The sequence below is a fragment of the Podarcis liolepis genome, assembly GCF_965112155.1.
Source record: "Podarcis liolepis genome assembly, chromosome: 1".
NCBI lineage: Eukaryota > Metazoa > Chordata > Lepidosauria > Squamata > Lacertidae > Podarcis > Podarcis liolepis.
In genome coordinates this window covers 110,508,795-110,535,490 of record NC_139554.1, presented here as the reverse complement: position 1 = coordinate 110,535,490, position 26,696 = coordinate 110,508,795, and the positions used below count along the sequence as shown (strand labels likewise).

The 26,696-nt window shown below is 42.7% G+C and overlaps 1 protein-coding gene across 1 annotated transcript in view; it reads left to right on the top strand.

Moving 5' to 3' along the window:
• The window catches only part of LRP2 (LDL receptor related protein 2), a 140,686-nt gene that overhangs the window by 8,494 nt on the left and 105,496 nt on the right, over positions 1-26,696 (top strand). The window contains exons 2-3 of the mRNA XM_083495707.1: positions 22,583-22,690; positions 24,398-24,520. Of these exons, the coding sequence (XP_083351833.1) occupies positions 22,583-22,690; positions 24,398-24,520 (231 nt within the window). The remainder of the gene's footprint in view (positions 1-22,582; positions 22,691-24,397; positions 24,521-26,696) is intronic.

Below are 26,696 nucleotides of genomic sequence, written 5' to 3'. Positions count from 1 at the left end.
TTTGTGAACAAGCTGGAATCCAAAACAATGGTTTGATACTGGCTTGGTCATGGTTTGATAAAATTGGAAGTAGATTTCCAATTTCGTCTTCTGGTGTGGGGTTATTCATGAGTCTACAACTCTTTCACATAGCAGGAAGCCATAGTTTCCAGTTCTGTTTGAACCAGCCCATTATGTTCTCTGGAGTTGTGCTGTTCCATTCTAGTACAGGAAAAAAAATTATATTATAAAGGGCTTTTAGTAAGCCTTGAGCCAAATAAACTGCTATGCACTGGGCTATGTCCTGTACTCTTGTGGAAAGTCTGTAGTGGAGATTTGATTTTGATCAAGGATGAAGGATCTAACTCAACAGGGGGAAAGGATATAAAGGATATTAAATGTTTAAATTTATTGTTTTGTATCCTGCTAACTTTTAGTTGTGATGTATCATTTTACTTTTTCCCAGCTTTTAGGAAATTAGATTGAATGTTGTTGTATTTTCACAGTTTTTATGTAAATGTCTTAGATAATTTTTTTATATTAAGCAGCATAAAATTTTAATAAATACTACCATTTTGTGTTGAATAAATGTAGTAATTTTTACAATTTGCTCTCATTGTAGTGATAACTATTTTGTATTTGCTTTATTCAAGAGTATCGAGTACTAGGGTAATATTTCTGTCATTAATAGTCAGTATTGTTTAGATTTCTCCTTAATTCTTTTAAAATTGTTTAGAACATTGGTGGGTGTTAAGAATAGCAGCTCAGATTCCCTCTTACTCAAAATAAGTATAGCAAAAGGTTATAAACTATTTGTCTAATTTTATGGGGGTTTTCCCCAGAAGAAGATAAAGAAGCTGTTTGCAAGTCTTTTAATAGGTTGACAGCAAATTAAATATCATTTAACTAGAGAATCTTTATCGGTGATGTATTTTTGAATAAATGGTGCTCGGTTTTTGTACTTCCCTTAATCTTTCTTTAATAATTTACTCTTTTTCTATGTCCCAAGCAGGGAAGCGTATCAGGAATTTGCTAAGTAATCACTTAAAGTGGAGAATAGTACAAGAATAGGACAATTTCAGTTACACGTTGAAAGCAGTAACTAGATGACACCTGGTTAGACTTACGGTAAATTCCACTTTGCCAGTGGTTAAAGTTACAGCCAATTATTAAGCTGCAAAACTGAAGACAAACAGGTACTGGGCATCTAAGGAGACTTAAGCTAAGATAGACGTGCAATCTATTTAACACTTCCAGGTCCATGAAAGACTTCCCTTCTTTTATATATTGAGCTAACTAGAAATTTGAGTAACACAATTCCACTTTAATCCAGATTTACTTTCCATGTGTTCTACAGGAAATTAGAACAGTCATTTGAGGGGAGACAGCAAATAGCAATACCAGTAAAGCCTTTTCTCCCTTTCCTTCTGGGCTTTGTGACCTGAAGTAGTATTGTTCTGAGCTTTCCCCTCATATTTGTCTTCTTGCAGTGTTAGGTTTTTGGGAGATCAAAGACCAACCGTGTTTATTTTTCTTTTAGATAGTGAAGAGCTAAACCTGCTGGCCTTTAGCTCAAGGGTTCCCCCCCTTAAGTTTTTTTCCTTTTTTAAGTGCTTACCCCTGCAAAATTCTACCAAATGCAGTGGACTAAGGAAAGCCTTTCAGAATTTGACCCCGAATCATTTGCATTACTTTAGCTGACACAACCTGAATGTAAGATTAACCCAAAGGAAACTTTTATTTCTTGTCATTTAAGAAGAAACTACAGTAAGTTTTAGGATGGTTGGAGTAGTTTCCATACTGGTCTAAAGATGCATGTTAAAACGAATTAGGCATTTCTCTGGTCAGTGCCCAGATACGAGACTTCTTGGCAAACCTACACAGCCCTGAATTAAATGAAGACAGGGTATACATTTAATAAATAGATTCTTCATGTGCCAGGGTGGGGAATGGGGAAGGGACAGGATTTTGTCATATAGTCATCACCTCCACAATTTTCATATTTTGCCAAACTTAGCAAAACTTCTTGCAATTTTCTTGTAAACTTAGAAGATTCTTAATAAACTACAGAATATTTGGGTGCAGGCAATGAAGAATACATAGGTTATCTCCTTGATGAAAATGTGTAGTATAGGATTTCAGCCTAAATATGTCATTTTTTTATGACATCCGCACCCTGACCTGAGCTTTACTCCCATGGCTCCCATGAGGATGTGGGATGCCCCATTGTTTTATAGAAAGCGAAAATCCACTTATGTACATGAAGCCGCAATAGAATCTGGAATAAATTGGTACAGCTCAGGGACGCGGGTGGTGCTGTGAGTTAAACCACAGAGCCTAGGACTTGCCGATCCGAAGGTCGGCGGTTTGAATCCTCGCGACGGGGTATGCTCCCATTGCTCGGTCCCTGCTCCTACCAACCTAGCAGTTCGAAAGCATGTCAAAGTGCAAGTAGATAAATAGGTACCGCTCTGGCAGGAAGGTAAATGGCGTTTCTGTGTGCTGCTCTGGTTCGCCAGAAGCGGCTTAGTCATGCTGGCCACATGACGCGGAAGCTGTACGCCGGCTCCCTCGGCCAATAAAGCGAGATGAGCGCCGCAACCCCAGAGTAGGCCAATTATGGGACCTAATGGTCAGGGGTCCCTTTACCTTTACCTTTACCTTTAACAAAGTAGCTCAGGACCATGTGCCTGTAGGAAATTTTGGCTTAGGTGAGGGGTGAAAGGTTCTGTTGTTCTTTTTCTCATCCTGAATCCAGAACCTGGCCATTTCAGGACAGTGAAAGGCACCGAAAGAAAGGTACAGTGATTAAAGTCCTTTGGAATACAGGCAACTCCCAATTTATGCAGGGGTTACATTGCAAGGCACCACACGTCTAAATGAAATCACACATATTTGAAACACCATTGAGAAAACCTGCAAAGACCCTGCTCTGCCCTGGCCTTGTTCCACCCCTTTTCATGACATTTTTGGGTCGCTTCCGGGTTTGGCGCGATGTGTGTCTGCGCAGTCGTGCCCATATCACATGCACCTAAAACAGTTGCTGCCTGTATGTTCTGAAGATGATTAAAAACACCCCTCCTTGGAAGTTGTTACTGTGAGGCACACAGTTACAGTTTTGTGAACCAAAGACAGCTGCTTTGAGATTGCCAAGTAGTCTTAGGAAGCCACTACAGGCAACCCCAGATTGGGGCGTGTGTGTTTGTGTTCCGAATCATTGCACACTTGCATGGAATTGTGCAATTGAAACACTCTGTTCTGCGCCTGCCCCACCCTTTTAGGGACATATTTGATGACGTTTTCAGGTCAATTCCGGGTTCAGTACTCTGCTCATATCTGTCACGCCTAAAACAGTTTGCCTGTAGTCAGTTGATCAAGATGACACCGGCAGCTAAAGAAAACTTTGCTTAGGTTCTGCGTTGGCTTTACAGTGGTACCTGGGGTTAAGTACTTAATTCGTTCTGGAGGTCTGTTCTTAACCTGAAACTGTTCTTAACCTGAAGCACCACTTTAGCTAATGGGGCCTCCCGCTGCCGCTGCGCAATTTCTGTTCTCATCCTGAAGCAAAATTCTTAACCTGAGGTACTATTTCTGGGGTAGCGGAGTCTGTAACCTGAAGCGTATGTAACCTGAAGCATATGTAACCCGAGGTACCACTGTACTGACTATATCATAAGCCACATTTAAAGCAGATAGCCATCATTGGCACTCAGTGTTTTCTCCCCACCATTAACTCCATCATGAAGCACCCTGGGTTACCTAAGTTATAAAATATCAAGTAAGTCTTACAGTCCTGTCATGGGAATCATTTCAAGGCAGGTGATCACTGGCCTCATTCCTTTTAAAGAGCACTGGAATGTTCTCATCTAGCTTGACCACCAAAGAGAGAAGAAGACTGTTCTCTCTACTGCAAAGAATTTCAGACATTGTTGAACATTCTTCATTGTGGTTGACTGCACCTGTCTGGCCACTTTTGACATATGTTTGAGAGAAAACGTTACTATCAATTTATATCCCCCATAATTGTCAAGATGGTTTCTAAGCTATTTGCAAGTATAAAACAATTATAAAGCACACAGTATTAACATTCACAATATGTGCATGAAAACGTGTGGTATGCATATTTAAAAGGTCTGGGTCAGGGATTTTGTCCCTCAAATTTTTTTTATCTGGTTATGGCCATGCAAGCTTTGTTCAGTGTGTTGTATCGCAGCATGACTGCAATTCTGTGCATGCTTACTCGGAAATAAGTCTCACTGTATTCAGTGGGGTTTACTCGCAGGTAGATGTGCATGGGATTGTAGCCAGAGTTAATTGGAGCATGAACAGCCAACACATTAAATTATCTTAAAATTAAAGTCTATTCCTTGTGATGTGTTGATGGTATTTCTCAGGTTTCCCAGTATGATCAAATTCTGCTTGAACAATTGAGTTCACCTTTTCACTTCATTGGTTTTCAGGTGTTTATTTTAGGGGCATAGCAACCCTAACAGCCCAGGAGTTGTTCAGAGTGGTGGAACCACCACTGCCCTCAAAAGTCCTGCCAACTTAACACGGCTGACAGGATGGAAATGGTGGTTCTTGTCTGGTTTGGCTGTGCCAACATCAGGTTAGCGCAACTGAAGGGCCTCTCTCTAGTAAATGGTTTGGCTTAGGATTCAGGAACTGCACTGTTACAGGACTTTGCGTCAGCTAGTGCTAGCAGCTGCATTGCTAGTCGTGGTTCTGAAACGGGAGACGGAACGGGGTCTTCCCATCTCAGTAATATGGATTGGGTGTTAGTATTGTTGAAGCTAACTTGCCCAGAGGGCAGTCAATATATCAGACTCAAAAGTTAGGAGCAGTTAGTACACAAACCTTTCAATAGTTTTACCATTTTTGGAAAATCTTTTGAAATCAAATCCTTTTTGCACCTTGAGCCCAGCATCGTTCTTTCATATTAAGCTGAGGTTGGATGGGCCTTCTGTGGTGGATGCTCTTTAGTTGAGATTCCTGCCTTGCAGGGGGTTGGACTGGATTGGCCCCTGGGGTCGCTTGCAACTCTACAATTCTGTGATTCTGTATTGTTTCAAGAACTCGACTTACCATGGCCCTTTTGATGTTTTATTGGTTTTCCAGTTCTTACAAGAGACTGAAGGATTAGCGTTGTTCTGTATCTGTAAAAGAAAATGATATAGAAGTGTCATGGTATGTCTGAAATATACTCGGAGTCCTGTAGTGATTTCATACTCTTTATTGCAGCTTGTAGAACACTGGTTGAATTGCCCCCCAAACCTCAGGCTTTTCTATACATTTTTTACACAATGAGTCCCACCTGATTGGCTGATTCTTCTTCCCTCTTGGAGCCTGAGTGGTCTTTTTCTGCAGGCCAATCACTCCTAATAGGCTGATTAACTTATTCCTGGAGCCTGATTGGTCTTTTCCTGCAAGCCAATCAGTTGTTGCATTCTAGGATCCTACTTGCCTATTGTTCTAGGATCCAAGCTTAGTACATAACAATGTCTTTACTAGCAAAATGCTAAGAAAGCAAGATGCTTGGCAGCTTCGATTAAGTACATTGGTTTACACCTTTAGTTTGTGCGAAGGTGAGACAATATGCCTACATCAGATCCATTTGACTTAAATATACATGCGTTTCACAATAATATATTGAAAGTCTTGGGGCCACAGATAGATAGATAGATAGATAGATAGATAGATAGATAGATAGATAGATTCTTTATTGTCATTACACTAGTGCAACATTGCACAAGTGCAACGAAATTGGATGCCATCCCTTAAAAACAACAAAAGCAAAACAACAACAACAACCAAACAAACCACCTTCCACCCACACCCACACCCACACCCATCAACTCCCAGGTCTCACTATCGAGTTACAGCATTCAAAAAGGCCACAGCTCTTGGATAGAAACTGTTTTTCAGTCTATTTGTCCTTGACTTGATGTTTCTATACCTCCTGCCAGAAGGCAGTAGTGCAAACAGACTGTATCCCGGGTGAGATGGATCCTGCAGGATGTTGTTTGCTTTCCTAAGGCAACGGGAACCGTACAGTTCTTCCAAAGGTGGGAGAGGGTGACCAATAATCCTTTGGGCTGTAGTTATGACCTCCTGGAGCACCTTCCTCTCCCTAGCTGTACAACTGGGGAACCAAGCACAAATACAGTATGTAAGTATGCTCTCTATGGAGCCTCGGTAGAAGGACACCAGCAGTCTCTCACTCAGATTGTTCTTTTTTAAAAGTCTGAGGAAATAAATTCTCTGCTGGGCCTTTTTCACCAGAGCAGTGGTATTTGCGCTCCAAGTCATGCCCTGATCCATAGTCACTCCCAAAAACCTGAATTCCGCCACCCTCTCCACCCGTTCCCCGTTGATATACAAGGGCTGAATGTCCGCCTTTTTTTCCCTGTAATCCACCACCAATTCCTTGGTCTTAGCCGTATTAAGAGCCAGGTTGTTCTCTCCACTCCAAACACAGAGCCGCTCCACCTCATCCCGATAGGCGGACTCATCCCCTCCTGAAATGAGCCCCACCACCGTAGTATCATCAGCAAACTTGATGATTTTGTTGCTGGAGTAGATGGCTGTACAGTCATACGTATAGAGAGCATAGAGCAGGGGACTCAACACGCAACCCTGTGGTGAGCCGGTGTTAAGGCTAAGGGCTGTGGACACATGTGACCCTACTCTGACCCTCTGAGAACGTTCTGACAAAAAATCCAAAACCCAGAGACAGGTGGAGTTGGGGAGTCCAATCGTCTCTAGCTTGGACACCAGTCTATGGGGGAGGATAGTGTTAAAAGCAGAGCTAAAATCCACAAACAGCAGCCTCACATAATTCCAAGAACACAAGATCTGTTGCTTGTGCTGACCAGGTTGGAAGGCATGGAAGGGGCAGAGGCGTATCTAGGGGTTGGTGAAAGCAGCCCCTGCCAGGGGTACAGACCTGCTCCCCCCAAAATCGCCTGTTGGACTATAGAGTGTATGACGTATATGTGTGGTGCAACGCGCCATCATTGTTGTGGCAAGATCAAATGTGGGAGGAGCTTCCTATCCTTCTCGCACCATAACACAAAGGTGTGTGGTAAAGCAATTTTTTGGGTTGGTGGTTGGGTAATACAGCTCCCTGCCAAGGGCGCAAGGTACCCTTGGTACGCCTCTGGGGGAGGGGAGAGAGAGAAAATGTCCCTTTGCTGTGCTAGCTCGTAGACTGGCACAGTGAAGAGGTCCCTACACATGACAGCTGCAGAGATGGCTCAGGATCCAGCGCGTTGTTTGCTGGCTGTGCCTCCCCCCTGGCACAGGGGGTGCAGTTGGCAGGGATGCTGCCACCACCAGTTTCTGCCCACCCACTGTTTGGAAACATTGGGGTGCTTCTTTCCGGGGGGGGGTCTTTCCTGCCAACTACAGTGGATTGGAGGTTTGGGTTGCTCTGCCTGTTTTACATATAGCAACCTTGTACATGTTTTGTACTGCCGAAAAAGCCTTGGGAGAGATGTGCAGCACTCTGTATATATTCACCGGGGTGGCAAAACAACAACACTCCGTACTTTGCAGAGTTGCTGCTGGCATCCGTCCGTCTCTGGAGACAATGGAGGATTTGCGCCTTTGGGGGTGAAGTCAAAACTGTTGGAAGGTTGGAAGCAGATCCTTCTACAGATTAACAGTTGTGGTATTCACTGGAAAACTTTGGCAGCTGCCGTACTATTTGTTGAAATGCAGTCAGCCATTTTTTTATTCTGTAGTATTGATTTATATCAGACCTTCAAAAGTTGCAACCTGCCAAACTGAACCCAACCTACCAGCTATGTATGTTGATTGATGAAGGCGGTGGGGGGGGGCAGGTTTGCAAAAGCAGGAAGAGGTGTCAAATCACCTGCTCGCCACAATACGTGGGTGGTGGTCCCAAGGTGCACCGGCGACTGGATCTCTCTTATCCACCCCCACTCAGAGTACTAAACAACAGATGAATGCATTTTGACAGTTCAAATGTCTTAAGAGATTCATGTGGATACAATAGTACAAACATATTTACCAAGCTATTATTGGCAGATTGGTGTGAATACTTAGTGATAATATTTGATGCGAATTGTAATTAATGATCATTTTAGGTAAGGCAAAATTTTGCTGCGCTGAATGTTTGAGTTCTGCCGTCAGTATGGCAAGCAGGAAGTGCAGCAGAGGAGCTCTGATATTTTCTAGGATGCCTACCAAAAGTATAAAAATTGATTAATTGGTAGTGCTAAGAGAGGGCCATAAGTTAAATGTGACATTTGAAAACAACCTTAATGTCTGAGATGACAAATGTCTCAATCTCAGCTCAAAGTCTCCTCTTCCTCTCCCCCCTCCCCTGTGTGTGTGTGTGTGTGTGTGTGTGTGCGCGCGCGCGCTTTTGGAATTGATTCAGTGTTTTTGTTAGCGCTAGGCAGTAAAATACTTAATACCTGCATAATCTAAACAAATTAACATCACATTTTAACGGTAACTGAATACTTCCTGTGGGAGAGAAGTGGTAACCACTTGGGAAGGATTGATAACTTCTGCCACTCTGGTCATCAGTGAATTGGTTCAGATAAATTTAACTGACTGATGGGTGAACAATGTTAGCCGAGATGCACAACCTTTTTGTAAAACTTCCCTAGTTTTGTAGACTTTCATTTCAGTTTGAAGATTCACATGGTTGCTTTCAATGGGTTGCATCTCAGCGTGACAATAAAATAATCTAGTTGAGATATTTGAAACCACAACAGACTCTGCTTATGAATACCGCTGTATATTTTTTTCTGGGCATTATGTATTGGCTTGCATAAAGGCCTATTCATGCATCATTTTTTTTTTGTCATTGTCAAGCATAATAGTTTTTAAAACTATTGCCCTTAGAAGTGAATGGAACAACACACTTGTCTGAAATTAGCAACAGTGCTTCTAGCCTCATGAGTGTGAATGGCTTTCTTTGTTAGCTATTCAGGTTTTGCCTCTTCCTTTCAAGTCAGCGACAGGGTGCACTTTAAATATATGTCTGGTTCCACAGTTGGAACTCCCTTCTTCTCCTGACCATGTGTGAGGGCACCAAAGAGACAGATTCTTTTCATTTCCTCTGTGCTTATGTGTTAGTGATTAATCTTGGGTTTTGAGAAGTATGGATTGGGCTGATTTCAGGACATTTTGCTTTATCTGTCAAAGGCTTCCGAAGGTAGGCACATAGGAATTTTTTTTGGCAAGCGAGGAGGTGGACATGTTGATAATGAGTAACGCTCAAGATCACACTGTGTTTCTTCAGGAAGAATTTTATCCCACCTCCGTTCTGTCTTTGAGGCCATCAAAGTTTCAGCCTTGCTTGGACTATTTCCCATCCTTGTTTTGTTTGAACTAGTAACAACAAAGACAAGTATAGTTGTTTGATGGCAGCACGTCTACAAATAAATAACAACTAGCTAAGCTTTGGGAGAATCTCCATGCTGTTGAACATAGCTCCTAAGTCCCTTTTGTCACTTTTGAAGGCTATTGTTCAGGATGTTGAGCCAAGTCTCTGTGATCTGCTGGTGAAACAAGCTCCAGCATACCCTACCCTTGTTCCACTCGTATCTCTGAATTTTGTCATTGTGCTGTAGGCTGCATGCAGAGGGCACATTTCTGTGCTAGCAGTATTCTGAGCCCCATGCCCCTTCTCTTCCTCCTGCATAAGGTGAAAGAGGCAGGTGAACACAAGGAGGGATCTGTGGTGTAACAATTGAGTGTTAACCTTCAATATAAAACTCCTCAGCAAACTTGGTAGTAGCCCCTGGTGAGATACTTCAGCCCTCCCCAGGTATCCTAAAGCCAGGGCTTCTTTTCAGCCGGAACTCACCGGAACTCAGTTTTGGCACCTCTCAGGTTGGGTGCCATTGCCATTCTGAGAGAACAAGGGTGGCGTTCATGGTGAGTTCTGGCACCTCTTTTTCTAGTAAAATAGCACTGGTTTTCTAATCAGGAGGGATACTGGCTCCGTCAGGGCCGCTCCTCGTATTGGGGTGGTCTATTCACCTACATTTGTAGGTGAGGAGAGCCCTTCCCCACACTGTCTGAATATGTGGGCAGTTGAAAAGTGTTTCTGCCACAGATGACAATGGAGGCAGACCAGTGGGACCAATCCTTTCAGCCATATGGGAGCGGGGTCTTTGCTAACCTCCCGTCAGTCTTTCCTGCTGTACGTCACAAGGGGGCTCTAGACTGGGGAGAACAGATGGTGTGTTGCCTTTCCGCTTCTTCCACTTGTACCTTTGCACTGGGGCTTGGTTGGTTCTTTTCTCAAGATATAGCATTTTGTTAACAGTTCAGTTCTGTCCTGCAGATTGAAGGTCCTTTTGTCCTCAAATCTATCCGTTTCTTTCCTCATTTCTCTGAAACGCTTGCATCGCTTGCCAATAACAGTGAAGTATAGGCATTGTCCGTATTTGAGCAACTATCAGCCAGTGTATAGACCAGGGTTAGCCAACATTAAGCCCTCCACATATTATTAGATTACAAAACCCATCATCTCTGACTGTTGGCAATGCTGGCTGGGGCTGATAAGAGTTGTAGTGGAGGGAGCCACACTGGCAAGCTGCAGTATAAATAGTTCTGAGCCAGTTGAACTATTTGTCTAACTTAAGTTTTGACTAAAATGAACGTGGAACAGTGAAACAATGTCTACTCAATGCACTTTGGCAGTACTGTATTTATATTTGATTATGAATGAACGGACATGAAGCTCATTGAAGCACGATATTTAAATGCCTTGTGAGTGTTGATTCAGATTTAAGAATATTTTGTGGATTTCTCAGTTGGCGAGGAGGTGTGCATCCATGACATTTTTCAGTAGTCTGGGAAGTATTGTAACAATTCCCCCATCTCCTGCAAAAGCCCACAGGAGGGAGAAGGGACTGACTCGGCCAGTCAGTCCCTTCTTCCTCCTTGGGGAATTCCCCCACCTCATAGAAAAGCCCGCAGAAGCCGCGCACCCTTTAAAGTGCGTGCGGCTCCTGCGGGCTTTTCGACCCAGCTTGTGGAGCTGGCAGTGGGGGGAAGCGCTGCTTTCCCCCACCGCCAGCCTCAAAGCCGGGTCGGGGAGCAGCGCTTAGGCGTTGCACGCCTTCTCGCTGCCCCCCCCCCAGCTTGTGGGGCTGGCGGTGGGGGGAAGTGCTGCTTTTGTTGTAAATAAAAATATGCCCTTTTCCCTTATGGGGTATCCAAGAGCCCATATAGAGTCCTTACATAGGTTCCCTATTGGTAGGAGAAAATAACAGAGGCCAACCAGAGAATACTGAGAAGCAAAGCAGCTAGTAAGCTTGATCTTTATTAATCTGTTGCAACAGGGTGCTCCCCTCACACGCAGGAGAGGAAGAGGACCCCCCAAAATTGCTGTGCCAGGGCTTATAAAGACTTTTGAAATTCCCATCCTCTAGATCAAGACCACTCCCAGAAACATTATGCATACATCACAGAAGGGGTGTAACCTAAGACCACCCCTCAGATACATCCCACCTACATCACAGAAATTTAAATGTTGTTTTTCTCCTGTCACAGTTTATCTCCTGTCTGGCAAGTTACTTGATTGGATTGCCTGGGGAGCCTGGCCATTCTTTTGTAGTGGTAAAATACTTATTTCCTGGGCCAGGTCACAGGCTCACACCTTATTCAAACACACATATACTTGAGACAGGATTTGTGAGGAAAGAGACAATGGGGAGGCTTTTCCAGTTTAACCTTGCAGAGAAAGGATTTGGTCAGTTTAGGAATCAAAATGGTTCCAGGTTGGTCTTCCTGTGTTGATCTATGTATGTGCAGTTATGAACATTACCATATATCTAAGACCATAAAATTCCTATCACACTTTCCCCCACCGCCAGCCTCAAAGCCGGGTCGGGGAGCAGCGCTAAGGCATCATGTGCCTTCCCGCTGCCCCCCCCAGCTTGTGGGGCTGACGGTGGGGGGAAGCGCTGCTTTCCCCCACCGCCAGCCTTAAAGAGCAGACTCTCCTGGCTTCAGCGAAAGCAACGCGAAGCCTCCGGAGCGCAGGCTTCGGAGGCTTCGCGCTGCTATCGCTGAAGCCAAGGAGCCTGCATTCGCCCCATAGGACGCACACACATTTCCCCTTCATTTTTGGAGGGGAAAAAGTGTGTCCTATAGGGCGAAAAATACGGTAAGCTGCAACAACAAAGTGTCGGGACAGTGAGTCTACCCTGCCACTCCTGCTGCTACAGGCCCTACACATCTGTGATTTGGTGGGAGCTTTCTCCCAGAAGACATTCAATCTATACAGATTTTGGCCGATTGGGGCGAAAGAGTCTACTTGCTTTAGGATGCAGCTCCACACTGGAACTTTGGTTTGGTCCCTCCTTCAAGGATCTGCTCCACAGTTTGCATTTGGTAGAACATTGCTCTGACTCTGTGATACTTCGGTAAAACTAAATGTTTAGTGGTGTGTATGATTTTCACAGTGTATGCTTCTTAATGTTATCTAGTTATTGTAGTAACAGCAACACCATCATAGGGATCATCTTTATATGAACCATTTAGTTAGTTATTATCAAGGCTGATTTAAACAACAGGTTATTTTATGTGATGTTGAGGCAGGTAGGAAATTTTATATAGCCTGTCATCTCCAGTTCATCTGCTGGAATGGTAAAGATCTGGCTCTGTGTTTCTAGAAATGTTGAAATGTTGCAGTATAGTTTCAGGACTAAGTAATGTAAACTTTGTGGCATAAGAACGTGTGTCAGCCCTTTCAATGGGAAACAAATCTGAGGCCATTTGCTACATATATATCCGGAAGAAATACTTCCTTCAGGCCTCAGGAGATCATTGATGCCAATCTTTAAAATCTCATTTCCCCTTTGTATAATCCTTAGCGGAATGTGTCTTCCACACTCGGGCTCCTGTTAAAAATACACTTGGGTAGATAATTAGATTATTATACTGTGGTTATGATTTGATAGATAGAAAATAGGGTGCAGCAAAAGGAGATGAACAACAACTTTGTAGAAAAAAAGAGGTGGGAAGTTGACAAAAATAAAAGACGAAATTGTGTTTTGACTGTACGTGTTAAAAGTGTTGAAACTTAATAAAATGCAATTGCAAAACTGTGACCGCTGGACACAGTGGGACTTACTTCCAGGTAAACTTGCATAGGATCACACAACATATGTACTTGCAGCTTGACACAGCCACTGTTGCCCCACCTCTCTGCAAATCAATCTTGCGCTACTGTACATGGTAATTTTAAACAAGCATCTAATAACATATGAAGTTGGGCTAATGGTGAGCTTTTGGTTGTTTTAATGTTCGAGGAAGATTTGCAACAGCAATTGCATGGTAGTGGAAGAGGCTTGGTGTTCGTATATGACGATAAGCCAAGTCTGCTGGCTTATCATGGTTTTTATTGGGAGCAAACATTGTGCTAATGTGTGTTGCCCAATCTGTCCTGCTGGTGTGGGCAGGAGAAACCAGCTATGAAGCCGCAGTTACCACTGGCTTCCCATGACATCAGAACCTGAGATTGCAGTTTGTTTTCCCAGTGGATTGCTAGCTAGCCATAAACTAGGGTTTGTTGTTGGCTTGTGAATCCTGCCATGTTGGGTGAAACAGCCCATGATCCTCCGTTTGGATGTCCTAGGAAGCCATGTTCTCCCGCTTGTTCTGTGGGAGAAATGGAAGTAGGAGTCATGAGTTGCTGGGGGAGGGGTACCACTGAAGACCTGGACCTCCAGCGCTGATGTCACTGCTATGTTCTGGGCTGGGAGGGGAGCAGGGATGGTGGATGGCAACATGGGAGCAGTTAAGGTGCACCAGTGGAAGTGCTGAATTGGCTTTTCTGATGTGCCAGAACTGTGTATCTTGCTGCTGACCTAACCAGCCCTCACACCATCCTGGTATGTTGTTGTGGCAGCACAGCTGGGAAGCCAGATCCACGGTGCTGCCCCTCTCTGTCAGCCACACCTGGCAGGAATGAGGGGGCAGCATGTACCAGCATGTAGATCATTAACAGTAAACTACTGCAAGACTGCATACCTAGCTTGTCATTGTGGGAGAACTAGCTACAGTGATTTGCTTTTATAATTCTATCAGAATTGGTAGCGACCTTTGTAAAACTGACTAATTTGTTCCAAACTAAACCAGTATTGCATCTGAAGATTAATATTAAGTAAACATTTTTTTAAAAAAGCATAGCGAGAAATAGATCGTATTTTTAGCAGACTATTTTCATTTATAGCAGCGTTTAAAAATGCTAATTGAAAGTAGCACGTGAGGCTTATGAATTTCTTTTAATTCATTTACCATGTGGGCTCTTTTGAACTTCATGCCCGCAGGAGACTTTAAACTTTATTTCCTTTGAAGACAAAAAGCTTTCCTGCTTAGTTTCAGCAGATTAGAGCTCTGAATTTCTTAAATTCTGGGGTTTATGCAGAGGAATTAATAGCCATGAATCTATAGGCCTCTTATGACTGTATTAAACTGGGGGAATGGGGTGGAGGAGTGGAAATAGCACGGTTTACAAACATAGTAAGCAATTGCCTTTGAGCTATGGAAGGGAATTGATACTGAGCTTTCCTCCCCAGTTCAGATGACTGGCATGGGCGTACCCCGTCCCCTGATCTGGATTGGACCCACAGTGCGAGAAAAAGGTGTTACAGCCCACCTATGCCCCATGTCAGGTTCCCCTCCAGACCATCCCCGCAGCCCCTGCAATTTACATTTAGAAATCAACAGCTGTGTGGATGGCATCGGGTTCAATTTGACCCTTTGAGATGATTTTTACAACCGCTGTGTGGCATTCTCCCCCTCAGCATTTCTAAAGTTTCGCTTCTGGCAAACTTATCTCTTCAACTATTTGTGATACATGAAATAGATTTCTGTTGCATTTGAACTGCCCCAGGGTCTTCACATATCCATCTTTTGCACTTTGGATAGATGTCCCCCTTTCCACCTTGCAATACAATTTACGTGGTGTCACCCATGGTAGCAGACATTAGAGCTTATTTGCAAAAATGCAATGTTTAAAATAGTTGTTTTCACTGATAATGTCATTGTTTTATCCTTTTGTAAACCACTTCGAGGATTTGTTTTGTATTTGCAGTCAAGCAGTGTATAAATGTTATGGAATAAGCAATTCAGTTGCAAGAGAGTTGCAGTTATATGTATACCACTCTACTGTTGTGGTCCTGATTTCGATTTACATTGATAAACTGTGTGCAAAGTCTTCAGATTTGCATGTACAGAGCGGTACGTTGGTTTACAAGCATTATCCATTCCGGAGGTCTGTTTGTAATCCAAAACAGGTTGTAACCCAAGGTGCGCTTTCGCCAATGGGGCCTCCCAAAAAAATTTGTTCGTAATAAAAAAATAATGGGTTGTAATCCAAAAAAAGGTTGCAAACCGGGACACGCACTTCCGGGTTTGATGTGTTTGTAATCCAAAACGTATGCAAACCAGGGCGTCTGCAAACCAAGGTACCACTGTATTTATTTGTAGGCTAATTGCTGCTGTGACAATATATGGGAGTATCTGAGAGTTACAGGGTATCTGGGAATTGTCAGACTGAGACAGTGGTACCTCGGGTTAAGAACTTAATTTGTTCTGGAGGTCTGTTCTTAACCTGAAACTGTTCTTAACCTGAAGCACCACTTTAGCTAATGGGGCCTCCTGCTGCTGCCGCACCGCCGGAGCACGATTTCTGTTCTCATCCTGAAGCAAAGTTCTTAATCCAAGGTACTATTTCTGGGTTAGCGGAGTCTGTAACCTGAAGTGTATGTAACCTGAAGCGTCTGTAACCTGAGGTACCACTGTACTCCAAATGGATCTTGTCAATCGTTTAACACCTCTTGGGTGTTAAGGTTGGCATAGGGGGTCTTCACAGCCCTCAGAGGTTGGGAGAGGTGTGTGACGGTCTAGGAGAGGGCATTCTTTGTGGTAGCCCCTAAGATGTGGATTACTGTTCCACAATGGTGCACTTGGCACCTTCATTATATAGTTTTCACTGTACAAACCCTAGCTTTTGACACCTGAGATGCATATTTTTAGGACCCACCCTATTCTTTTGACTATAAATTCCTTTAACTGATTTTAATGCTGCGTTTTTAAATGGTTATATTCCTGCTTGGGACCTCGTGGTGAAGGATGGCTAGCAATTCAATATTATTATAATTATTACGTAGAAGTTACATTTTCACAAATCACTGTGGGCACAAACATTTAGTCGTGATTGGGATGCGTGACAACGGTGGGTATTTTGTCGCTGAAGAGGACGAACCTGGTTTCCACGGGCATTTTAAAAGTTGTGGATGTGGTGTACAAGAATTAATGACTATGAAAGAAGAAAAAATGGAGGGTGGTTTGTTGTTTAGGTTTGTGTGCATGGATGAATGATAAGACAATTAATCCATTCCACCACCACCCCTTTTCACTAGTGTTGGGTTTCATTTCTTAGATTATTAAAAAAATTCAGGTAGCACAAAACAATCATGCACATAAATACGGTACCAAAGTTACTTAGAATAAAACGACAATTCATCACCATTAAACAAGCAATCTTCTACCCCAACAGTGTAGGAAAAGTTTGAGGAACCTTATTTTAAGGGATACCTTCAGTTTCAGGAATTGTGTTCTGTGTTCTTAATCTTGAAACGGCCTCATGCTCTGGTCCATTGACTAGGACAGCTCTGGTCTTCAGATATCTCTTTCATTTTTGGAATGTTGACCTGCCTCGTATTGCAACCTTCAGTGCAGGGGCAAAAGAATTCCAAAGAACTGCTAAAAAGATAAGGAAAGATCTTGTCACTTAGTTATCTTTTTGGAGAATGTATATGGCACTAGTAAGTGATTGATGCAGTCAGTGTTAGCACTGGGCTTCAAAGCCACAGGGTTTTGATGACTGGTCTGCTAGATGGAAAGGGTAAGGTGCCTTAAAGAATTCCTTTGGGCAGAAATCTTCTTTCACATCATCATCATCATTATCCAAGGAAGGTGTAGCTAAAGTATTTGTAGTCCACATGTTTGTTGTAGAGATTTGGAATATTTTATTCAACCAAATCATTGGGGTACGAAGATGCCAGATTTGTGATAAAACTCTCTTTTTTTAATTGCACCACAAATCTAAGCACACTTACTTTGAAATAGGTGGAATATTTAATCTGGTTTGGAACTCTGGTATGGGATTTTAACACTTTGTCTCCTGCTTCAGTTCTGGTCTGGATCGGTACCTTCACACCAGCAGCTTGCATTGGGGAAAAAATCTCCAACTTGAGAAAATGGAGCTTTTACCCAGCACAAATTGTAGGCAATGACAGACTTTTTTCTTTTACTTATCTATCCACAGAGTCATCCAGTGAAAGTTTTCAGAGTTACGACATGTTTGTCATACCAAGGATTGGTAAAAGTTGATAAAGGGGACTTGGTTGCCCACTCAGGTCTGGCTGTCTGAATCTGTGGTGTGTATAGTGAGGTTTGAGTACTACTTTCCTGATGTTTGGATAAGTGAATTTTCGAATAGCAAGCATTCAGATAGTGAAATCTGTTTGCATACACTTTACTCTTGCTCTTCTTAGCTGATTAAGGCAAATGGGAGAGATCTGGTTGAGTGGGAACAGAGAGGGCTAAATCCATCTTTGGAAGAAGAAGTAATGCCTTAGTTACATCCAGATGGAAAGTGTTGGCAAATGCCTTGGTCACATCTAGATTGATTTATTGCAATGCACTCTGTGCATTTTGAAGTGTTTTGGAAACTGTTTTGAAGTGTCTTTGGAAACTGCAGTAGGTCCAGAATGTAGCAGTGAGAATGGTTGTGGATGCTTGCCTACAGGATCATACAACATTTGTCCTGCAAGGGCTGTACTGCTTACCAAATTCTTTCCAGGCAGAATTCAGACCCAGAAATGGCTTAGGCCTACATATTTTAAGGTTGAGATAGACTCCTGCCTGAAACCCTGACCTGGAGAGACAGTGTAAACAATACAGAGCTAGATAGACCCAATGGTCTGCCCAGTAGAAGGCAACTTCCTATGTTCCTATTCTGTATGAGAATATACACTGTGAACAGGGCTGGCCCACACATGAGGCAAGATGAGACGACTGCCTCAGGTAGCAGGATTCACCGGGGCAGAAGATCCTGAGCTCAGTCTTTCTTCCTCCCTTGTTTCTGATGCAGATCTTCCCTTACCCCTTCTTCCCTAATGGGGAAGAGAGTGCCATTTTGGGGTCTCTCTCAGGTGCCAAAATGTCTTGGGCTGGCCCTGATTCTGAAAATATACTAACAATAAAGCACAGGAACAGGAAAACCCTCCTTTTTCAACGGTCTCCCCCTCATAACTCCACAGTGCAACTTTAACCGTGCTTAGAGAAATAAGTCCTATTGAATTCAACCCTAGAGTCGGACACGACTGGTCCATACGGGCAAGGGTACCTTTACCTTTTTTATTCCCAAGTAAGTGAGGCGAGAACTTCAGCCTTACTTTATTCATAGATACATGTTGTGGATGGTTTCAAAACAACCTTTGATTTAATTGCTTTATTGTGTATATGAAATATACTGGTAATTTCCTACAGGTATCCCTCATGCCCCGTCGTTAGCCCGAAAGAAGCAGCTGTCAAAATAAATCAGTGAAAATTAGCTCATTAGTATAACTTTTTTTTTTTTTGGCAGCCTTCAGTTGATTCCTGCCCTGCCATTTTTTAAAAGGGCTTATTAGGAAGTAAATATTGCCTGTGAAATAAGTGTCAATAATTATTTGCCTTCTTCTTATGAGCCCAATTTCCCCCTCTTAATGCTGAGGCTGTTGTCCACCAGGTTACACTTGCAGTTACGAGTGTTCTTTGGAGTTCTGTGGATTTTGAAAGCTTGATCTGTGCATTTGGTTGCTGTTTAAATGTAACTTAAAAGGCAAAATGATAATGCTTTATATTGCTTTCAGCATGAGGGGAAGCAGATCAAAGGGGAAAGGGAGGCTGTAGGCCCACAAGGATTCTCAGCATTAATTAAAATCCCCAGTGGAATGACCCAAGCAAGCAAAAACATTGTGGGGGGCGAAATCCCCCCATTGACCCCCTACCATGACTCTGACAATCAACATGGCAGGGAGGAGGTTCATAGCTTTCCAAATGTCACATACCAATTGGATTTGCCTTAGCTGGCACTCTTGTCTCATGGTAGGAGCAAGCACTGGGCCAAATTCTCATGATTATATTATTTGAAGGCTCAGGGCAGGCACTGATGCAATACAAAGAGGGAACCAAACGGTTAAAAGACTAATTGCTCTTTAGTGATCATAGAGGTTAAGAATGAGCCCTTAATTATGTAGGAATTCTTTATTCTCCTTTGAACTCATCTCAGTCTTATAGGGCTAAACTATAGATGGCATGGCAGTAGATCCCTATGTGAAGGTATCCTAGATACATTTATAATACATACTGTCTATAAACAAGGGACATAAGCTACCTCAGAGGTTGGTTCAAAATATGAGAAAATGTTATTAATTATATTCTCAACTACCAAGGACAGATCAAGAAGGTCATCAGTTTTTGTTGTAGGGAAAATGATTTTTATCACATTGTCAATTTTTGTGTTAATTTTATTTGTATTTATGAAAAGATTTCTGTGGTGTCTTTTGTGTGCAGCAACAAGGCAGTGTACAGAAAATAGATCAATTATGGATTATAATTACAATGCAGATATATATCTGCACTATCTAGGTTAGTTGTACTGTACTGAAGTTTTGAGTATAAATGGCTGTGGTTGCTAAAGTACATTTTGACTGCAATTTATTGCTCACTAGTTCACAGGTGAAACATGTATTTAAGCCCGTTTGTGACAAAAAAACCTTTAAACTATTGATTACTAGCCTTCATTTCTCACCTCAAAGGACCCTTTCCAGCTTAACGGAATACTTTTTTCTTTGTAGGTGACTACTAAGTGAATAGAAAGCATAAAATCACCCATGTGCCAGGCTGTTTTGCTTTTGTGCAATCATAGTTTGAGGCTGCAGCATTCATGGAATAAGCCAGCAGAGAAGATTACGTTTGGAAAGACTCATGCTATAATTAAGTGAATTATAGTAGGTCTGCTGATGAATTGTGCAAGCGGGCATTGCTACAACACCAACTGTGTGTAGATATGAATGGCTGGGTTTTTTATTTTTTATTTTCGGGTAATGTTAGAATGACTGTAAGGTTTACTATTATTCCATTAAGCTTTAGTAATACTGCTGTTTTTAACTTTGAAAAAAGGCAATGTTATTCTTAAATGGAATTGTGCGACGCATACATTGTAGGGCAGCGTGCTTCCTAAAATCGCATTGCATACACAATACCTATGCAGGCCTTTCCCTGCTATATTAAATGAGTAAATGCGGTGTTTCGTTTGCTTGTTTTACGTACACACCATTTACTTTGTAATTTTCTTTCTTGCTTGCTTTGTTAACAGCCCAGGTTTGTTTGTTTTTTTAACTAGCCCCAAGATTCTCTCATTTGCAGGGCAGAATTCAATCAAAGGGCCAGAGATTCCAGCATGCATTTATACATTCCTTCGGGGCATTTTTTGCAAGGGAGGTTGTTGTGCTTTTAAAGGTACTTGATAAGAGACCTGCACCACCAACCCCAGACCTGCACCACCAACCACCATCATGCATTAGTCTAGAAGGTATTTGGGTGTACATGTTCCTGTACCACCCGGTACCACCATTTATCCAAGCGAAATATCTGACCATTTGTAGGATACATTATAAATCAGGATGTCACTACCAGACAATCAGATTTGAACATTCCTCACATAAAGCCGTTTGCCTACGGTATACACCAAAGGAGTGCATCACTTAGCTGTGTTTATGAGCGGTGATACGCCTGGTTTTTCTGTCGGAGCTCAGATAATCTGTTGTCTGTTTATCTCATTGTGAGTTCAAGGATTTACTGGCATTGCCTGTTTCTCATGAGTTACTTTCCGATGAGTTGTAATTGGAAATAAGTAATTTTTTAACACTTGGTTAATAAGACGAGACAAGATTTTGTTTGGGCCGACAAACGATGAGAGAGGTTATTTTTTGCTGCTGCTTTTTGCCCTTTGAACTGTCATCCTTTCTGAAACTTCATGAAACACGACTTGATTGAACGTGTTTATAGGGAACAGCTATCCAGTTGCCTGTCATTTTCACTGCCTTGTTAATTTAGAACAAATCTCTCCTACAACAGCATGGCTTACCCCCTTTGTGATATTACTAAAGTATTTTCCTGCTGCCCTAGCCATAATCCAGCACACAGAACCAATTCTCAAAAAACAAATTACAGTGGTACCTTGGGTTACATACGCTTCAGGTTACATACGCTTCAGGTTACAGACCCCGCTAACCCAGAAATAGTACCTCAGGTTAATAACTTTGCTTCAGGATGAGAACAGAAATCGTGCTCTGGCGGCGCAGCGACAGCTGGAGGCCCCATTAGCTAAAGTGGTGCTTCAGGTTAAGAACTGTTTCAGGTTAAGAACAGACCTCCGGAATGAATTAAGTACTTAACCGGTGGTACCACTGTACATCTTTTAGATTTGCACCAGTATTCTGCCCATTCCAGTTGCCAAATTTGACATCTTCTTTCCTTTCATTATGTTACTAATAGATTTTTTAAAAAGAAACAATGCATTTCTAAAAATGGAAAGATTTCCATGGAAAAATATTTGTTTGAATTTTTTCCTACACATCACTGGATAGAACAATTTTCCATGTTGTTATACCATATAATGACAGCTTCATAACAGATAAATGGAATAGTGGTATTTTGAAATACACTGGTTGAAGGCTTCTTCTGTACCTGGATAAATGCATGTGAAGAGATAAAAATTACCAATGTTGGACTGTGCATTCCTATAGCAGCTTTACAACCATCTGTATGGGCAGAGTTCAGACCAAGGAATGTCTCTCCAACCATAGAAAACCATTCCCAACCATTCCTAGATTTCCTCTCTCTGCATTATAACTGCAAGGGGATCTAAATGCATGATCCAAACACATTTCATAAATGTGACACTATATTTTAAAATAGAAGTATGTGGATTATTTGTGACAAATGGGTTCAACGCTTGCTGAAATGTTAGCTTTGTCACGGTGCTTTTTGGCTTCTTAACACAGCAGTAATGGGTGTCATTATTAAAAAAATACGAGCAGGTAGATAACTTCTGGTTTGGTGTTTACATGGTTTGACTTGTGGCTGTCTTGTGTGAAATCACATTGGTCTACTATTGAAAGCAGAATTCGGCCGTTTTATGTGTGGCGGGGCATTCTGTACAACTATTGTCTACAGTCATACCTCATGTTATGTCCGCTTCATGTTACGTTCTTTCAGGTTATGTCCTGCGGCGACCCAGAAGTACCGGAAAGGGTTACTTCCGGGTTTCGCTGCTCCTGCATACGCAGACGTGCAAAATGACATCATGTGCATGCGCAGAAGCGGCGAATCGCAACCCACACGTGCGCAGACGCACTGCTGCGGGTTGCGTTCTTTTCATGTTGCGAACGGGCCTCCAGAACAGATCCCGTTCCCAACCAGAGGTACCACTGTACTTGCTGTTTGATACAAAAGTAAGGACACAAGCTGTATTCCTTTCTTTCAGGGTGTGAAAGTGGACAGTTTCGTTGTGGAAATGGACGCTGTATCCCCGCCGACTGGAGATGTGATGGAGCAAGGGACTGTTCGGATGACTCCGATGAAGCTGGCTGCCGTAAGTGAAATTAAGCTCATTCAATGCAGGATAGATCTACCAGTGACTGTTAAGCCACAATAATTAAATGATTTTTTTCCTGCCCAGAGACTGTTGTTCTTGTGTTCTGCTTGTGTATAGTCAGGTCCAGTCAGGCTAGTCATGTTTAGAAGCAGCATGGTGGACCAGGTGGACCTTTGGTCTGACCCAGCAAGGCTGTTTTTACGTTTGTGTGGAAGGCACTTTAACCACCCCTAACCTTGTAGCCTCTCAGACTTTCCGCCTTCTTCCATCATGTGGCATAGTGAACATTGCCGCACTTCTACAATTACGCTGAGAATTGCAAGGAAGCAGAGAGCGCTTACCGAATGGCTGGAGACTATGGAGGACCTCAGCACAATGTTAGAAAAAGGAAATGTAGAACCTTATTTGGATTGGTGGCTGGTTGCAGAGTCTCTCAGATGTCTAATAAATGGACTCTACAATTGACCCATGATGTCATCATACAGCTTTATAGATTTGATTTAAGTGATTTTATTCAGCTTGTGGCCTGAAGCTGGTGGCTTGACATGCCTCCAGTTGGGCTGAGATAAGGGGAAAGACTATTAATTCAAGGAGTAAAACAGTAAATGGAATTTGTCATGTTAGAGTACTGGTTGATAAGTGCTTCTATATAAAAGTCAACACCCACATGGGAGCATCCTCCTCCTCCTTGTCTCTCTCTCTGTCTCTTATTTCAGAGAACTGGGGGTGCTGAGGGAGGAAGAGGAGCCCTTGTTTCCTTAACCCTAGTGGGATGACAGATAAAAGCTATGTAATGGAATAGCCATAACTCCAATTTGTAAGAGGTAGCTGTGGACTGGATGGCAGAGCTGTTGGGAGAGGGAGGAGAGATAGCTTCATCTGAGATGCAGAGATGTGAGTCTTTTGTTTATCGGCAGAACTTAGAAGTTTCGAGCTAAGACTTTATCCAAATAAATGTAACCATGTTTACCCTCCTGTCAGTAGAGTTATCTGATCTTATAATGGATGTATAGGTCTTATTGTGAGGTCTGTTGACTGGTTGAATCAACTGAGTGATTAAGTCTGTTATATATGTTTCCTTCTGGGTCTGTTTTGCTTTGGCTTTCTCTTACAGTCTCCCATGTCTCTTGGATTATGAAACGTTGTCAGCAATGAGGGCTAGGTGGTAACATGAAGTGTTAATTGAGAAGAGGTGCAATATGAAGTCAGTTAAAGTCAGAGTAAGACAGGCATAGTGAATGTGGAGGTTTAAGGTTTAAGAAGAGAAGGAAGTTGCTTTCCATCCCTTCATCGTATGTTTAGGGAATTGGTATTCATAGGACTCTCTGGAACTGGTTATTCCAGGACTCTGGGACACACATCTGTTGACTATGATGTCTGCTCCCTCATGCACCTGTTTGACTTACGTATGTTGACATTGACAGCGTGGCTCTATTTCCTTATTAGAGATCACCGCTGGTTTATAAGATAAACGGAGGATAAAACTGGAGAACTTTGTCAGAGGCAAATTAAAGTTTTTGTCTCCGTTACTGTGACATCGGAAAGGTGTCTTCTAGTCTAGCCCAGCCAAATGGCATGACAAAGCTAGCATACTTGCACCAAGAGCATATTGTTAAGACTTGAAGCCATTTTAGTAGCTAAATCTCTTTATTTACCTAACATCCAAGCTGGTGGTTTCAAACATTATTTGCTTACCCTCACTAGCACATCCCACCTGTGAAGGAAATCAGTTTCAGTGCCACAGCGACGGAGAGTGCATTCCTCTGCCATGGGTATGTGATGATGAAGAAGACTGTGAAGATGGCTCTGATGAACGTCAACAATGTCGTAAGTTATGAACTAGCAGTGACTCCTATAGCTCAGTTGTACAGCACGAATGTTTTGTATACAGAAGGTTCCAGGTTCAATCCCTGTTGTCTCCCAGGTACAGCTGGGAAAGACTCCAGTCTGAACCTTGGAGAGCTCCTGCCAATCAGAGTAGAGAATAGTGAATTAGATGGACTAGTGGTCCAATCTGATAGAAGGTAGCATCCTATTTTACCCATTAAGTGACCTTTCAAGCCTTTGTTGATGGGTGGGTTGTGGGTTTTTATCTTTGTAAGTTGCTTTTTGTGGAAAGAAGCTAACCTTTGGACTTCGTTTTAGGGACCTTAACAGTGCAATCATAAATTCAATCCAAAACTTAAGTGAAATGGGAAGAAGAGCAACTAACCTCACAAGAGTTGCTAGGATGAATTTGGATGAATAAAGAAGTGCAATTACTTGCCCTGAAGTTTAGGGTCCAGGAGGGCTTGTTGTGGGTTTATGTTCAATGTTCAAATTTTCCCTGTGCTCATTTACAGGAATTGCTAAGCCAACCCAAATTCTGCTCAGATACTCACTTTCTGGGAACTAATTTCCCCAGTTGTGCTGCAGATCAAGATTTGGACTATTGACCAAGGATAAGACTTTCAGATTATTATTATTTTTAGCACGCTCTAGAAGAGAAAGACAAGCTCACCTTGTTCTTTGTCCTCATCACCCTTTGACTAGGGGCTAATGCCACAAATAGTTACACATCTACTAAGGAATCAGTAAAGGGCAAAATCCAGGCATTTCTAAGCCATCACTGGACTAAATCATGACACTTGCTTTAGTTTTGCACGTCTACACATTAACTCAAGACCTTTGGGAAGTGGCTGTAAAGCAAAGTCCTGCTTCTGTTTTCGAGTCATTTTCAGGAAGATGCACTTGTTGCTTGCTGTGTGTGGTCACCTAACTATTGTATTAGAGAGCAAGCCACACTTTGGACACTCGCAAAATGTAGCCCAGTGTTACTCTTTCCATCCACCCACAGAACCATAAGCGTTAAAAGTGACCTCAAGGACAGTCTAGTCCAACCTTCTTGTGATACAGGAAACCTACTGTTACAGCAGTATCTCTCTCACGTGGCCATTGCACCACAGTGAACAGGGGTTGTTCATTCTTCTCCTTCAGGCTGATGTTTAGCGGGTTCCAATGACTGAAGGGGGACACAGGTGGCATTGTGGGTTAAACCACAGAGCCTAGGGCTTGCTGATCAGAAGGTTGGCGGTTCAAATCCCCACAATGGGGTGAGCTCCCGTTGTTCCATCCCAGCTCCTGCCAACCTAGCAGTTCACAAGCATGAAGTGCAAGTAGATAAATAGGTACCGCTCTGGCAGGAAGGTAAACGGCGTTTCCGTGCGCTGCTCTGGTTCGCCAGAAGCGGCTTAGTCATGCTGGCTTAGTCATGCTGTACGCCGGCTCCTTTGGCCAGTAAAGCGACATGAGCACCGCAACCCCAGAGTCGTCTGCGACTGGACCTAACGGTCAGGGGTCCCTTTACCTTTACGACTGAAGGATATTATCAGTGATAGTTGATAAGTAATGGCCGCAGCCAACTGCACTTGGTTTGGATTTGTTCATGAGAAATATGACTGCAAATCCCTTCTAAGGCTCTGAAATGTTCAAAGTGAATCCATCTGCATACAACAGAGCCATAGTGACAGCGTTGTTTTTTCCTGTTCAGTTTTTGTACTGAGAGCGAGGACACATAATTCAAGTATTCGCAGGGCATCCTTTGCAGTAGGCATGGTGGCAGCAGGTGCTCCTCCAGCTGGTGTTTTATCTTTTGTGATAAAACTGAGGAGAGAAGTGACTGATAAGTCCTTGGACCACCTCATAAAGGAATCGAGTTTGCAAGCATAACACGAAATTGGGCGACAGTGCATCTTCGGAGGCATCCGGATTGGCACAGTTTGGAACCATCACACCAGATTTGGCAACAGTATATTCAGAGCCTTCCAAATCTGTGCTGTTTGTGATGGCTTGGTCTGCCATCTTGATCCAAAATGGCACCCAATATCAAGCGTAGATGAAAACTGCCTCTGCCACCTCAGACAGACAAACCATTTTACAAAATACATAGTAGAAAATAGAATAAAGTAAAAAAAAAAAAGGATACAGAGAGAAATAGGATACAGCTTCAAACAAAAAAAGTAAT